Genomic DNA, 15867 nt, shown 5'->3' with positions numbered 1-15867 from the left:
ACTCTCTAGCCTCTTGCTTAAAGGACTACTAATTTAAACTACAAAATAATCATGCTGAAAATGGTAAAAAGAATAGTCATATTCTTACAAGGTTAGGCCTATCCTTTTTTAGTTGTTGACATTTTGGCAAGGATTGCCCTTTGTTTTGCTGTGATGTAGATATTATGTTCATTGTGATGAAATGAAATGAAAGCACAATGGAGAATTTCAAGTATCAGATACCTCATTTTTCCATTGGTGTTCATCCACTCACAAAGTGTTTATTTTACATATTCTTATACAATGTTTAATTATCCCTAAATTAGATAGGACTAAGTCAGTCACCCCTGGGCTTTTAGATATTTTGTTTATTTAGACACATGTACAACTAGTTTTCTTATCAGTCTTTGGTTGAACATTTACCCAAAAGGGTAGTTCAACTTAAATGTTGAATAAAAGTCTATTCTAAAAATATTGTCTGATCCATTCCACCTGGTATCCATCTGTGACAGTATGTCTTTACAATCTGTCATCTACTTTTATTCTGTTTGTTCTTAACCACTTCATTTAGGTGCAATCTTTGAACTGCTTCTTTCCCTTCCTAATTTCCTATGCTCTGATTTGTATAAATTGACATTTCCAAATCTTAATCAGGTTTTGGGATGATTTGATACTAATCAATTGGGAAGATTTAAGGCACTATCAACTCTCCATACAAAATATTATTTTATTACAGTATAGAGTATAGAGATAGAATCAATAATTATATTCTAGTTTATCCTTTTCTTTGTAACAACTTTCAACACATTTTTTTCATTGGGAAATGTACAAATTTACGTTATTATTCTTTCCTATGAGAAAACAGTATTTCACTTCTAAATGTATCAATTATTTCCTATTGAAATATATATGCATATAGGTGTTGAGTCCAGTACTTTGTAGTGCTTCTTATTACAGTCGCCTCTGAGTATCAGTGGGGGATGGGTTCCAGGACTCCTTGCATACCAAAATCTGAAAGTGCTCAAGTTCCTTATATAAAATGGCATAGTATTTGCATATCAATTATGCACATCCTTTCAAATAATTTAAATTATCTCTAGATTACTTATAATAGCTAATACAATATACATGCTATATAAATAGTTGTTAGACTATATTATTTTAAAATTTGTATTATATTTTATTATTATATTATTTTTTAATTTTTTTTCCTGAATATTTTCTACACACAATTGGTTGAATCCACAGATGCAGAACCTGCAAATATGGAGGGCTGATGGTACTTTTTCTGAGCTCACTCTTAATGTTAAAATATTTATGGTTTTACCCAGTTTTTCCTATTAGATTCAAGTTTTAACATGAGAAAAACAGAATAATATATGTATATATAAATAGATTTTAACTCTTAGTTTTTGTCATGCCCCCCCATAGTTCAAATAAATTAATTTATCTTACAGACACATGAAATTGTATGGGAAAATACAAATGTACAGTAGCATATGTGAATATACATGTGTGTTTATGCTCATAGAAAACAAAAGATAATAGCCCATTGTATTTAAATTAGTTTTTGATTACTATGCAATAATGGTTTTAAAATTTGAAGTCTCAGCTCACATTCTACCTCCTCCATGTAGCCCTACCTGATTATTCCCCTACAGCTAGTAAGAAATAAATTGAAATTATTTTTCATAACATAAAGCATCTGTGATATTTCTGTGTTTTCCAATAGAAATGTTAATTAGAAGAACTTATTTAAATAGCAACCTGTGTAGTTTCAAATTACTATTGTTAAAACTAGAATATTCTTTTTTGAGTTTGGATAGGTCATATATTTAAAGAAAAATGGTCTTTTTTAAGAATCCAGAGCAGAGGAGAACTATTACTCCTTAGTTCTCTGCCTTGGAGAAAAACCCTGCACAGAGAGTTTTGATATAATTTATAATTCTCAACTTAGTTGTTTTCTCTCTCTTGTACCTTCTCTTCCCCATGTTCAAAGGAGATATTCCAATTACACTTATAAAATGTTTTTCATCCGACTCATATACTTATTCATATTACTATGTTAAGGATGCTAATAGAATCATGTTAAAAATCATCTAAAGCATTAATATAAAGGTGGCCATGCAGTTGTCTCCTTGTGCAGCATAACAGGGAAATCCTTTAAGACTGAAAGCCTCTGAAATGTCTGTCCTTACTGATGTAGCCAGGGTTGCACTGCCCTCTACTAAGAAGGTGCCACATCAGTCCTATTGATCTGATTACTATGAAAAATTTACTAAGTGGTGTCAGTGAATCAACCTTTGGTAAGTGGGATGGTATTGCCAGATGCATAATGCTGTGGGATAAATGAAGACTTTCTGTTCTTTCATTCAGTAAACATAGGTTAACCTGCTATGTGCTGGACATCGTGCTAGGCTTTGGGAATCCATGGATACATATTTTATAATTCTTGCCCTTGAGGGGTTCACAGAGAGATAGACAAGACACACATAAAGAAATAACTATGGCAGTGTTAATGCCATAATTATGGTGTGTTGTACAGCGTAAAACTGTTCTAACTAGCCTTAGGAGGTCAGAAAATATAGAGGAAGAAACTGATTCATGAGAGATTAATTAGTTATTCTTTTAAAAAGAACTAAACTATATAGGATGTCTCTTTACATATGTAGCATGGCTACTTTTCCTAAAGAGTTTATTAAAAAATATTAAATGATATTCTACTACAACCTACATTGTCTTTGTGCAAAATGCTATGGATGCAAAGTTAATAGGTCATAGATAAAGCTGTTTCAGACTATTTGCTTGGTGTAGAGATCAAAATTAACAATTAATTAGCTGGCTTTCTAATTAATATGGAGTAGAAAATATGGAAATCTAGGTAGAGAATTCTTACAATTTCATTTCTCTGTTACAATTTTATTTATCTCACAACTCTGTGTGTGTGTGGCCTTTTTGTTGTAGCTAGCTCTTTTTTTTGAAAAAAGGATTGAGCTCAACCTTTTTTGTAAGGATTTATTCTGCCTGCGGTTTTCTTTTATTTCTAAGAATTAAGAATTGAGTGAATCTACTCATTGTCCTGATGCATCTTTTTAAAATGTCATGCTTCAGGGTAAACTGATTTCTTTATGATCTCCAGAAAATTTTCCACTGACATAACAGAAATGATTATTTATCTCCCCACATGTTCAAACTGCCTTAAACTGCTTTAGGGTTATTTGCTTCACAAGACTTAGTATTGATCTACATTTTATAACTGACAAAATAAGGAAAACAAAGTCTTCACAAAATAGCTAGAAAGATTGCTTTAACTGATTTTGTTTTAATCATTTTTGAAATTATTGCAGAAAACTGATGTGAAAAGCCTATGTCTTAGGCTGCTCTTTATTTTAAGACATTAAGATGGAATTAAGTCTTCTCTTTTTAGCTATAGATTTTGCAAGGTTTTCTATAAATATGTAGATTTAAGTACATTGTGGGAGAAAAACCAATTATTGATGGACCACTCACAAAATAGTCTCATATTTTAGTCTGTTGAGCTGAACTAAAATTTTTTGCTTTATAAAATATAATGAAATATAAAACATTAGTATTTATATACATATATCTTGTCCAGTTGAAGTTTTTATGAACTTGAAGTAACCTGCCCTTACAGAATATTCTGATATTGCCGTATCCATCATTAGCCTCATTGAAAAATAAGCCAATAACTGCCACAAATAGCTCTCCAGTTTGTATATAATTGGTCAATAATGTGTCCCTACACACTTCCTTCATGTCTACCTGTGCTGAGTAGTTTTCTCACTTCACATTGATGAAATGCTACAGCTTTGGCAGGAAAGGTGACTTTAGAGTTTATATTCACCACTGAAATAGGAGATAATTAAGCATGCTGTAAAAGATACAAATTAAGGCATAATATTTATAATTTATATAAGTAATTTCCCATGAACTATCAGAAATTTAATTAGCTTAAGTTCATCATCAACTGATTATCTGTACCATTTGAGTCTAGTGGTCAAAAAGATAGTGTAGTATTTAGAGATTATCATATTTGTTCTTTAGATGATATACTTTTTTGGTCCATTACCTGGCACAGTGATAAATACACAGCATGCAAATAATAGTTATTTGGTAAGGATTGAATAATTTGGCTATATTTGGTTAGTAATTAATTTGCATTTCTTGTTTACATATACATCTATTAATCGTTCAAAGGTTATCAGGGGTAGAGAAACTAGAGTGAGATAAAAACTTTGTATGGAAATTGACATTGTTTTTAAAATAATCATAACAGTTAAATGTTTATTGGCTGTTTATTCTATGACAGGCAGTGTGATAAATTCTTCAAATGAACTGTGTTCTTGAATTTAAAATAACCTTATAAGGTGGTATTATTACTTTCTCTATTTTAGATACAGGAAAACTGGACCCAGAAAACTTGAACAAATTAGCAAAGGTTACACAGCTAACTACTGGGAGAGCAATCAAACTCATAATTTTCATAAAGGACAAGCTGAATTAACTCTTTAGGATCATTGAAATGAGACGTTATGTAATGAAACTAACAATGTCTATCATTCAAAATATCCATTTTATCTTTTGAGAAATGTTGTTTTAAAAATTGCTATGGAAAAACCAGAGTAATAATGATCCTTAAAAAGAGGAGTTCTCACTCATATAATTTATTTTTTTTTGTATGTAAAGCCTACATTGACCTTTCTCAATATATTTTCAAAATGAAAACGAGTAATAAAACTGAATTTGCAAAATTTATATTATAGTAAATATAAGAGAAATATTTGAAAATAAACTTGACAGTGGGATAAATGGTATGGTAGATTGTGCCCACTTTCTGAACTATTCCTAACACCAGTTGTGGTTTAAGAACTCTTCTTATGACACATAAAGGCATGTCCTCAAGGCAATCTTTCAGTGGAATTCAATAGCATTGCACTGTAAATATTTGAGTTTATTAAGTTAGCTTCCTCAAATTTAAGTATTTTTAGTCCGTGGGAACACCATAATAATACTGTTTTGTTGTAATTTTGAGTTAGAGTTAAGATTACTTTAGTGTTTTTCCAGTCATATTACTAAATCCTGAGATGTCATAGTTCAATTTTTTTTATCTATAAGGTGAATTCTCAGACTACAAGAACAATATTGAGTGAGATCCAGAAGGGTTTGCATTTCATTTTGAATCTTTCCTTTTATGAGAGTTAATTTTTTTTTTTTTTTAGTAATTTACATGATTTAAAAATTCTATTTCTGGATCCTTATCTGCATGTGCTGAAATGAATGTGAACATCTTTGGAAACACAGGCAGGATTCAGCAACAATGGCACAGTGAGAGCTAGAGGTAAATCGTTCGGCAGAGGATCTCTGACAGGCAGCAGCAGGCACCACCAAGGGTGTCAGGCAGACACAGGAGAGCCCTTTTAGAACCGGCCTCACTCTTACCGAGGCATCACTGAAAAACTAAGTAGATGTACTGTACATTTGTATGTGGTATTTTTGCAGGCATGTAGGGTGGTGCTGGTAGAAATGTACATGTTCTTAAAGATAGTACTTTAGTTGAAATAATTGTAAGGTAGCTTAATATCTAGATACTTGATTACTGTGTTATTGTTAAAACAACCATTTGCAGATAGAAATCTAAAAAATAACTGATGTGTCCATACCACTCTGGAGTTAATAACAAGGAATTAAGGAAATTGATGCCCAATGTGAAGCAACTTTGCCCCAGTTATATACCAGTATGTAGTGGAGTGGATTTGAACACAGGTCCTTCGAATTAAAATCCAGTTTTCTTTTCCTGTGTCATATTACCTCTTCAAATAGCAAAATATTTATAAAGTGGAATAAGTAACAAGACAAAAGAGATCTAAAATGTTCTAAATTGACTTTTTTCCTTTTTTATTATTTTGATAACAAATAAAAACACATCAGAATTATGATGATATTTTGGTAAAATAAAGAGTGTTTTAACTGCAGACCTCAAAAAAATTCTTAGAATATTTCAAGCTGATAATTTAATTATAACTGTGTTTACATAATGCTTTGTTTCATTTTATTTTACATTCTAATTATTAAAAACAAAACTTTTAAAAGCTTCTTTATTTTTACATGTGTCTTTCCCACTACTATATGATAACAATAAAAATTTAAGTACTCAATTAAGTAACAAATTAATAATAAACATACACACATATTTATAATATCCAAAAATGAGTTTTTCTTTTTAGTTTAAAAAAACCCCACATTATTTTCAGGCACTTGAGTACCTATTATCAAAAATTTATATTCTGCTTGGTATCTTTTCTAAACTCTTGCTAGTTAGCTGTAGGGTGACATGGACGGTGTATCATGAACCGTAATATACTCATTACATCATGTTGTTTTTATCTTCCCTGCTGCTGTTCATTCTCAATGTGAAAAAATCATACCATATCACTGACAGGAGGTCTGTATTTCAGGTGGACTTTTGTAATTATTCCCACTGAGGCACTGTCAATAGGATTAAAATACAGATTCTGGATCTGTCCACCCTAGATGAGGTCAGCACTTTGAGCAGTGGGAGTACTATTTCTACAAGCTGTGCTTTCCTCTTTGCCTTATAGAAACATAGATATTAATATGACGCAAATATTTGAAAGCTCCTGTGGAAGCAGACCGGCTTTGCTTAAATTAAGTAAAATGTTTATCTGCAATAAATAAAATAACAGCATTCATTAGAATCCTTAACTATGTACCTAGATTCTGCAGCAAAGTTAAATCCCAGAAAGTTTCAATTACAGAACAATCCACTTATAGTTTATAATTAATAAACTCTTTGCAGCTGCATAATTATGGCCGGAAACATCTGCATAGCCTTATATTTTACATGCAGACATACATAACTCCTTCAGAAAAAGTTCGATTGTTCTTAAAATCACAGGTCTGGAAATGGAGTAAGACCTGAGGAAGCTCGGTCTAGTTGTATTTAGTTAGCTCGTGGGGGAGAAGTGGAGAGGTGGGGGAAGGAAACAGCTCTTGTCTGGCCAAGTAATGTGGATAAATAGTAAGACTGTTTAAGATCTATTCAGATATTCGGTCACAACTAACTCTTTTTATGTAATGTATCAAAAATCTCCCTAAATATGAGCTTAGTATTGATAAGACTATTTTAAGTGATAAAATCAATGCTACTCAGATAAAAGATAAGCTGTTATTTATGAAACTCTAAAGGTACACACCAAATTAACAAATGGGTAAAAAGAATATATTGACAATAGATTTCCAGTGTTTTTCAGTAATTCAATTTCTTACACTTAAATGCAACTTTATAAAAATAAATGAATATAGAGTTTATGTTAGAAAGGCAAATTAATATAGATAGAAAAATTTGCTATTTTTATTAGTACTTGCTAGGTTAAGTGAAGATTTGAAGTTGCATTATTAATGGATTTTATTATAAGAGCTTTACTGAGATATAATTACCATACCGTACAATTTACCCATTAAAGTGTATGATTCATTTTTATTATAGTCACAGAGTTATACAACCATCACTGAAAATCAATTTTAGAATATTGTAATCACCCCTAAAATAAACCCTGTACCTATTAACAGTCATTTACCATTTCTCCTCACTACCCCATGCCCTGGCAACTACTAATATACTTTATGCTGTATAGATTTGCCTATTTTGGATATTTTATATGAATGGAATCATACAATATGTACTATGGCTGTATTCTTTTATGTAGCATGTTTTCAAGATTTATCCATGTTATATCATGTATCAGTATTTAACTCCTTTTAATTGGTGAATAATATTCCATTGTTTTATTCATTCATTAGTGGATGGACATTTGGGTTGTTTCCACACTTTGGCTATTGTGAATTTTTCTGCTATAATCATTAATATGTAAGTTTTTTTGTGTGTATATATATGTGTGTGTGTATATATATATATATATATTTTTTTTTTTTTTTCATTCCTCTTGGGCATATACCTAGGAATGGAATTGCTGGGTCATGTGGTAATGATGTTTAACCTTTTGAAAAACTGCCAGTATTTCTCAAAGTGGCTGTACTATTTTACATTCCCATCAGCAGTGTAGGAGGCTTCTAATTCCTCCATATTTTCCCCAACATTTGTTATTATCTTTTTGACTATAGCCATCCTACTGGATGTGAATGGCATCTCATTGTGGCTTTGATTTGCGTTTCTCTAATGGCTAAAGATGTTGAGCATCTTTTTATATGCTTATTGGACGTCTGTATATCTTCCATGGAGAAAAAAATCAATTCAGATTCTTTGTCTATTTTTTGATTGGCTTATTAATGGATTTTAATTTTCTGCATTTTTATTTCTCTTAAAATTCTGCTTTATTTCCTTAGTATCTCATTTTACCTCATAATTCTTACAGTGGAAATACTTTATTATCCACATCTTGCATTCTTTAGAGATTTTAATAGTCTGAGAAAAGATCTGTAACCTCCAAAATGTTGATTATGGACACCTGGAAAACTTTTAAAATACAGAAATATCCAAACCCACAATAATTCAATTATTGTGATAGATTCAAGGCATGAGTGTCTTTTCAAAGCTTTCCTAATGTGCAGCCATGGAGGACAGCTGACTAAGTTATGGATGGATTGTCAGTGTCTTAATGTCCAGGATGGTGTCTAGTATGTTTGAGATAAAAGTTAGAGCTTAGATTTCCAAAAAATAAAGGAAATTAAGGAGCAGGTATTTGGATTTTTTGGGTATTTGGATTTTCTAGGACAAGATTATGGCAAGGGGGTTTTTAGAAATATAATCAGAAAGGCTTTCCCCCAAGCTTACCCCTATAGTTCATAAACCTAAAGAAACAGGGCAAGTCTGAGTTCTGTACCCTCACTCAGGAAGAAGAGATATTCTGTTTTACCTAATTGCTTAGCCTCAGGAGGATTGGAAATTTGTGACTTTTGGATGGCTTTTAGGATTGTCTATTTGGAATACAGAGTTGTTCTATTAGTACCTTGATTGTTTCACTGACTACATCAGACACATATAAACTCAAAGACCTGACATCCCATTGCTTAAACACCACATCCATTGAAGACAACTACAGAATGCATGATTATTAGGAGAATTTAACTAAGAATCAGAATGCAAGATTTTAGTATCATCTCTCTTGTATATTTAAGAATCTTTGTACTCAGAATTTTGGTGCAATATTATTATTCTTACATGATTAATTTATATGTGGGACATCCTATTGCCTTTAGTGTTGTTAAGGAATATAAATCCCAAACATTTGAATCAATTTTGTCACATAGGGATAATATATTGTTGTTTAAAATAGTTGAAATTTAATATAAATTACTTTTATTTCATTGTAGTAAATAATATAGTATATCTTATAGGATAGTATACTGTAATATGATTTGGTAGATATATTATAGTAGAAAATATTGTTATCCAGTATACAGAAGTTTCATGTTTTCCTAGATTCCCTTTTTCTCTGGTGGTTTTTCATTTAAAAAACAGACTAAAAAACTTGCTTAGCATATGAAATCGGACAAGATTACAATTCTTGGCTCTAGGATAATGAATTTATTTTATTCATTAAGGCCTTAAGGACTGAAAGAATTGGCAAAAGAATCAATCCCAGGCCTTTATGGTAACAGTGAACAATACTGTTATTAAAATAATAAGTGAAAGATTATTTTGACAAAAGTAACTAAATATTTAAAACAAGTTTTATACATATCCCCAATTTTTATCAGTATAGTGAAACATTACTTTTAAAACAATGTTCAGTTAAAAAACCAAAAACATCAAGAGGCAGGAAGTTAAATGGTATATTTCTTATTGTAAACTTCAACCATAGTACAATACATATCAATTAACATTTGCTTTGAGTTTAAGTGTTTATTGAACAAATTAAGAAATAAAACAAAGGAGGAAAAGTTAGTAAAATTGCTGTTGTACAATTCCTGGAAAGTTATTTTTGTATACTGCATAATTATGTATAAAGGGAATTTATCTTTAAGGTTTCAGAAGGCATTTTACCTCTAAAGACTTTTTACTAGTACTTTCTGGAAAATCAGCTGCATTTATAGAGAGGAGAAATTGCCTGGATTTCCGCGGAGCCTTTTTGGGTGTAGTTGGAGAGCTCATGTAATTCTCCCTTATGTGTGTATGCCTCTCAGATATGCCGCTTTCCCCCGGTTTATCTCATTGGGTATTTAACTCTAGCTATTTCGTGTAGATATCTTATCACAATTTCTAATTTTAAGAGCATCTGTTACTGCCTTTCCAAGCTTTTTACCACTCAGTTGCTCACTATTATCCTCAAAGATACAGCTTTTGTCTTCGCATAGTCTTGGCTTTGCCCTTAATACCATTCCTCTGAAGATTTTGTACTTATTTTTAATAACTCTAAATTGATAGTTTCCTTAGAGATTAAATGAAAACTGGCTTGCTACAACTTATTATTTTCAATATTAACTGAACTGAGACAGACTATTACTTCAAAGAAAAAAATGTTAAGACTTTGATGATCACATTTTTTCTGGTATTACCTCTGTCCATTTAATGATAGCCATACATGAACTCCATAATTTTGTGGGCATCATCAGTGCCAAAATTCATAGTGAAATTGAAAATACTTCTTTAATATATTTTTTTAAAGTGTGGTAGGATATTATTTCATAGGTTTCTAAATTAAATTAATAGCTCTAAATTAGTAAAATTGGATAATAAAAATGATAAAGTTCATGGAAATTAATTTTTAGGGTTGCTAAGGCCCTTGAGACCCATTAAATAAGTGCCAAATTTTGGCTCATTCACTAGTAAAAGTCTGGTGGAATAGCATATGGCTTTGTGTCAGTAGTCCTGTGTTCTAAATCCAATTTTGTCCTAGACCAACAAAATTATTTGAAGAGCTCAGGTTACTTTTGCTTCAAATCTGTCTTCCCATCTGTTAAAAGGGTACCAGAATTTAATGTAATTTGAAAGTTGAGTGATAAGAGTTTTAAATTTCTCTGCATTATTCTGAATTAAGTATCATATACATTTTAGAAATCATGTAAGTTAAACAAGAAATGTACCTTCTTATTTGTGGGAAAAATAGGAATAAGCCTTTATTTAGAGGCTTTTATTTGCAATGGAAGAAAGAGAATTCTGAGGGATTCCACTAGTAGGCATTATTAGTTTGCTGCCTACTACTTTGGGAAGACTTACCTAGTAAATGCCAAATCGTATTGCCATTGTGGTTCTCTATTTCCCAGATCCCTAACCTCCTCTCTCTGTAAAATAGTAATTAAATATACACATAATGTCATTAAAGACTTGTCAGCACACACCTCTTCTTTCTGTCTGTCTCTCACTTTCTGTCCTTGTCTCTCTCTCTCTCTCTCTCTCTCTCTATCTCTCTTTTTACTTCTCTGGGCCCTAATGTTTCAGGCTGCAGGTTGTGAGTAAAGCATTGCTTTCTCTGTTTTACTGGATGTTATATATGATCGTTGAATTACAGATAATACATATAGCAAGTTACAGTGAATATTTAAAGAAAGAATTTCATCCTGAGAAATCTAAGCTAAATCCTTTATCCTATCAGTTAACCATTCTTTTATGTGGCAAGATCATATCTTTAGAAACATTTTAAGGTTTTATATTTTTTTTATATTATGTTGTAATCCATCTTATTCTCTCTGTGCCTTAGATTTGTAATATCTGCTATGGAGGGCATGTGAAAATGCATTATGCTTTTTTGTGTAAGGTGTTTGTGACTGCTTTCCTCTTGTCTTAATTGAGATGCCAACTAAAGACAGCAAAGGAGACTGGCTTCTGGGGGCAGTAGTGGTCATATATTTACAATGAGATGGTGGTTTTTCTGTATAAATATCTACCTATCTCAATATAATGTTTCTTTAAGTTTCTAAGTTATATTAAATACCTATATTGTTCATGTAAAAGTCTTATTTACTTGAAGCCCCCAAAATGATTTTGAATTCTCAGATGTATCAAAATTATGCATTAAATATTCATATGTGAAAAAAAGAAAAAAAATAATTCAACCATTTTCTAGAGACTATAGGATTGTTCCTGTTTTCCACCCACCAAGAGTGACATGTGATTAATTTTCTGAATAATGCCCAAGTGGATAATATTAAAAATTTTTAAGTAATAAATTAAAAGTTAAAAATAAATTTATGTTAAATTCAGTAACCATATAGATATGATTTATTCATTTTTGTTAAATTCAAAGGTCACTAAAACTGAAAATGACTTTCATTTAATAAATATGAAGAGTACATTGAATTTATTCAATATATTCAATTTATAATACCATCAATTAATAAAAACTGTTGAAATAATGAAAATTTAACTTGCTAAATTTTATTTGAAGATAAATGTAAATATATAAAATGTCAAGTGATATTAAATGGTGCATAGTTACCTGATTTAATAACAGACACTAAATGAATAAGAGCAACTTCATTAGGAAGTGGAAGAAATATTCTCAGTACATCTCTTTTCACTGCTGAGAGCAATTGCTGTATTAGTGTGATTGCACCCTAAACTCTCTCAGCATAGGAGAAACAGGGTCACAGTCTATTTACAGGTGATGGCTTCCCCTTGTTTCTGGTCGTGCATCCATCTCCTATTAATAGAATTTCATTATTTTTAGAAACAAAGAAGTTCACTTAGCAGAAAGCAGCCTATCTTACAACATAAAGTGGTTGAAATTATCTTGTAGTTATCTGAAATGTTGGGTGTATACATTTCTATCATTTTCAGCTGAAAATTTTTATATTGTTATTATTTCTAGTTTGGAAATTAAAGTCATATTAATATTTTTCAACACAAACATATAAAAAGTTAATTTATACCTGCATTAGATTAAGAAAACATAACTTTGAAGTGTGCTAATGCATACCAACAAACAAGTTAGTTTTATTGAAATCAAAGTTAAATTTGAATTAAATATATGAATTAAATATCCTGATATTTTTTTCCAAATAAATTGTACTCATGTTCAGTTTTGATTTCCAGACTTGGATTGATGCCACCTGCAGGTGCAAGTTTGCTGTATCATTTTGTTTAAAATGAACTATCATAATATTGGGTTACTGATATACATTAAAACACAGTTTATCATGAACTTGTTTTTCATAAATCAAATTTAATATTTTATTCTTTGCTAAATAATACATGCATTTTTTAAAGGTCTATTTGCTCTCATGTTCGTATTTTCACTTTCTTTTGCATTTGCATACCCAGCCTGTGGCCGTGGGTTCTACAAATCTTCCTCTCAAGATCTTCAGTGCTCTCGTTGTCCAACTCACAGTTTTTCTGATAAAGAAGGCTCCTCCAGATGTGAATGTGAAGATGGGTATTACAGGGCTCCATCTGACCCGCCGTATGTTGCGTGCACAAGTAAGTTGATAATATGAAAGTAAAGGACTTGCAGACCCCTTCAACTCATTTGTACTCTTGTGACATCACTGAGATAGATATTGAATTTTTGAATACATTAATTATTGTTAAATATTCTTAAATTTTTCCACATATCAATAAAGTTAAATAATAATATAAAATAGATTTTTCTTATATCTTCAGTGTAATTTTCATGTCTGCAAAATTAATATGCATTTTAATAATGTTTTTCCCACGTATCTAATAGGAATCATAAATAAAATTAAAAGTTTTTAGAATCTTGCATGGATATGAAATGTGATTAAAAAGTAATGGTTTCTGAATTAAAATTCCAGCACTAAATAGAGCAAATCTCACATATTGATTCTTCACTTAATGAGTATTTGAGACCCAAATCTAAAGCCAATCCTAGACATTACTATAAGCCATTCTTGAGTACATTAAGAATGAATAAATGTATTCTCTGTTATGTGGTTAAAAGGCAAACTATTTTTAAACAACTATTACAACTGTTTTTTTAGGTGCATTAGCTGTTCTTTTTTAATTACTTGGAAGAAAAATATCTAAACACTGTGGCAAAAGTACAAAGACAGTTGTTATCCTGTTTTCGTTTTGACATATTAAAAGGAAAATAAATAAAACCTCTTGCCAAGTGAATTCAAGGAGGCTTTTATAAGGCTTTTCTAGTAAAGGTAATGAAATGTTTATGTGAAAGAAAGCATTTCAACTAGTTTTCTCTTTGATAATTGAGCCACTAGCTTAATGCCCCACATAGATCCTTTTGTTCTTTTTGCTTGTATGTTTTTTTTTTCTATTTTTGTTTATTTGTTTATTTATTTTTGGTTTCCCAAGGGCCGCCATCTGCACCACAGAACCTCATTTTCAACATCAACCAAACCACAGTAAGTTTGGAATGGAGTCCTCCCGCAGACAATGGGGGAAGAAACGATGTGACCTACAGAATATTGTGTAAGCGATGCAGTTGGGAGCAGGGCGAATGTGTTCCCTGTGGGAGTAACATTGGATACATGCCCCAGCAGACTGGATTAGAGGATAACTATGTCACCGTCATGGACCTGCTAGCCCACGCTAATTATACTTTTGAAGTTGAAGCTGTAAATGGAGTTTCTGACTTAAGCCGATCCCAGAGGCTCTTTGCGGCTGTCAGTATCACTACTGGTCAAGCAGGTATGTTTTGTTTTTATCTTCATTGAATGAATAACGTGACTGCATACATGAGGTTTCTTGCTTGAATATTTAGTTAACTTCTCCATACAGAACTGGATTTTTTTAGCTTGTTGATTATTGACAACTTTAACTTTTTCTTGTTATTTCTCCCGTTACCTGTTAAACCGTTCCTATCCTCATTAACATCTCCAGAGATCCAGCTGTAGAAATAAAACGGGACAAACTGTAAAACTTTTTATGACTGCTCTAAGACAAAAACATCTGTTGAAAGATCTAGAGAAGGAGGAGAGGGAAAATATTGATTAAAATGAGATGTAGGATATTTTTCACATTTTTACCTTGTGTGGTAATAATCTACATGATAATTAGGACTAATGAAAGAGTTGGCTGCAACGTCTCACATAATGTTAACCAATTTTTACCACATAGACTATGATCTTTTTAATATGTTAAAAATCTGCTTTGAAATTGCATTAGGGAATTTTAAATTCATCAGTAGATTTGTGATCATATTAATTTTTATGATATTGGAATAAATACCTGGCAGATTTCATGAGAATTTCAAAAGAAAAGGCATAGCCTTGATAACTGTGAACTTGTAGCATAGCCTAAAAACACTTTTCATTCATTTTTTTACTGGCACTGGAGATGCCCTCCTCTGTCATTCTTTGTTTTGATAAGGATAGTTTGGAAAATACAAATTGGAGACTTTCTAAACCTAAAGAAAAACCTTATTACTGAAGGAAGTTTCAGAAATTGGGGGTGTTCTCAATCTCTTGAAAAATTCTTGTTTCTGAGAGTAGATGCTATGTAGTAGATGTAGCCAAGTGCCATGTTATTGTCAGTAATAAAATTGGACCTGCACTATAGTAGCAAGTTGTGTCAGCATCATGGCAGGCTTACAACAAGGTCCTCTTGGTTTTTGGCTGGCTGTCTAAAACCAATCAGTATTATCCTAAATTCCTGTGCACAGACTAATCTATTCTTCATTTCCATGCCAATTTTAACAAAATGTTATCTATTTAAATTATATCTGCATAATGAAACTATGCATATGGTCCCATGCTTACCGTTTTGAACAGATTAGTGGGTTCTTATTCTAAAGGTTTCATTCTGATGTTTATTTAAAAGGCTATTTCAAATCAGATCTCCCATTTAAGAGCAAATATCTGAAGGTAAAACATAGAAATGTAAATCTTCAATAATTAGACAAAATACTGATTTAACTGATATTCTGACATTCATTTTATCAACAATATTTACATTAACTATTAACCATTCTT

At 31.3% G+C, this 15867-nt stretch overlaps 1 protein-coding gene across 8 annotated transcripts in view; it reads left to right on the top strand.

The window, feature by feature from the left end:
* The window catches only part of EPHA7 (EPH receptor A7), a 176479-nt gene that overhangs the window by 44619 nt on the left and 115993 nt on the right, over window positions 1–15867 (top strand). For all 8 annotated transcript variants that reach the window (XM_069487324.1, XM_069487323.1, XM_069487322.1 and 5 more), the window contains exons 4-5: window positions 13241–13396; window positions 14249–14584. In XM_069487324.1, coding sequence (XP_069343425.1) covers window positions 13241–13396; window positions 14249–14584 — 492 coding nt within the window. The remainder of the gene's footprint in view (window positions 1–13240; window positions 13397–14248; window positions 14585–15867) is intronic.

The sequence above is a fragment of the Eulemur rufifrons genome, chromosome 15 (genome assembly GCF_041146395.1).
Source record: "Eulemur rufifrons isolate Redbay chromosome 15, OSU_ERuf_1, whole genome shotgun sequence".
In the NCBI taxonomy this organism is placed as follows: domain Eukaryota; kingdom Metazoa; phylum Chordata; class Mammalia; order Primates; family Lemuridae; genus Eulemur; species Eulemur rufifrons.
The sequence above is the reverse complement of the archived record's forward strand: the minus strand, read 5'-3'. Positions and strand labels throughout refer to the sequence as shown.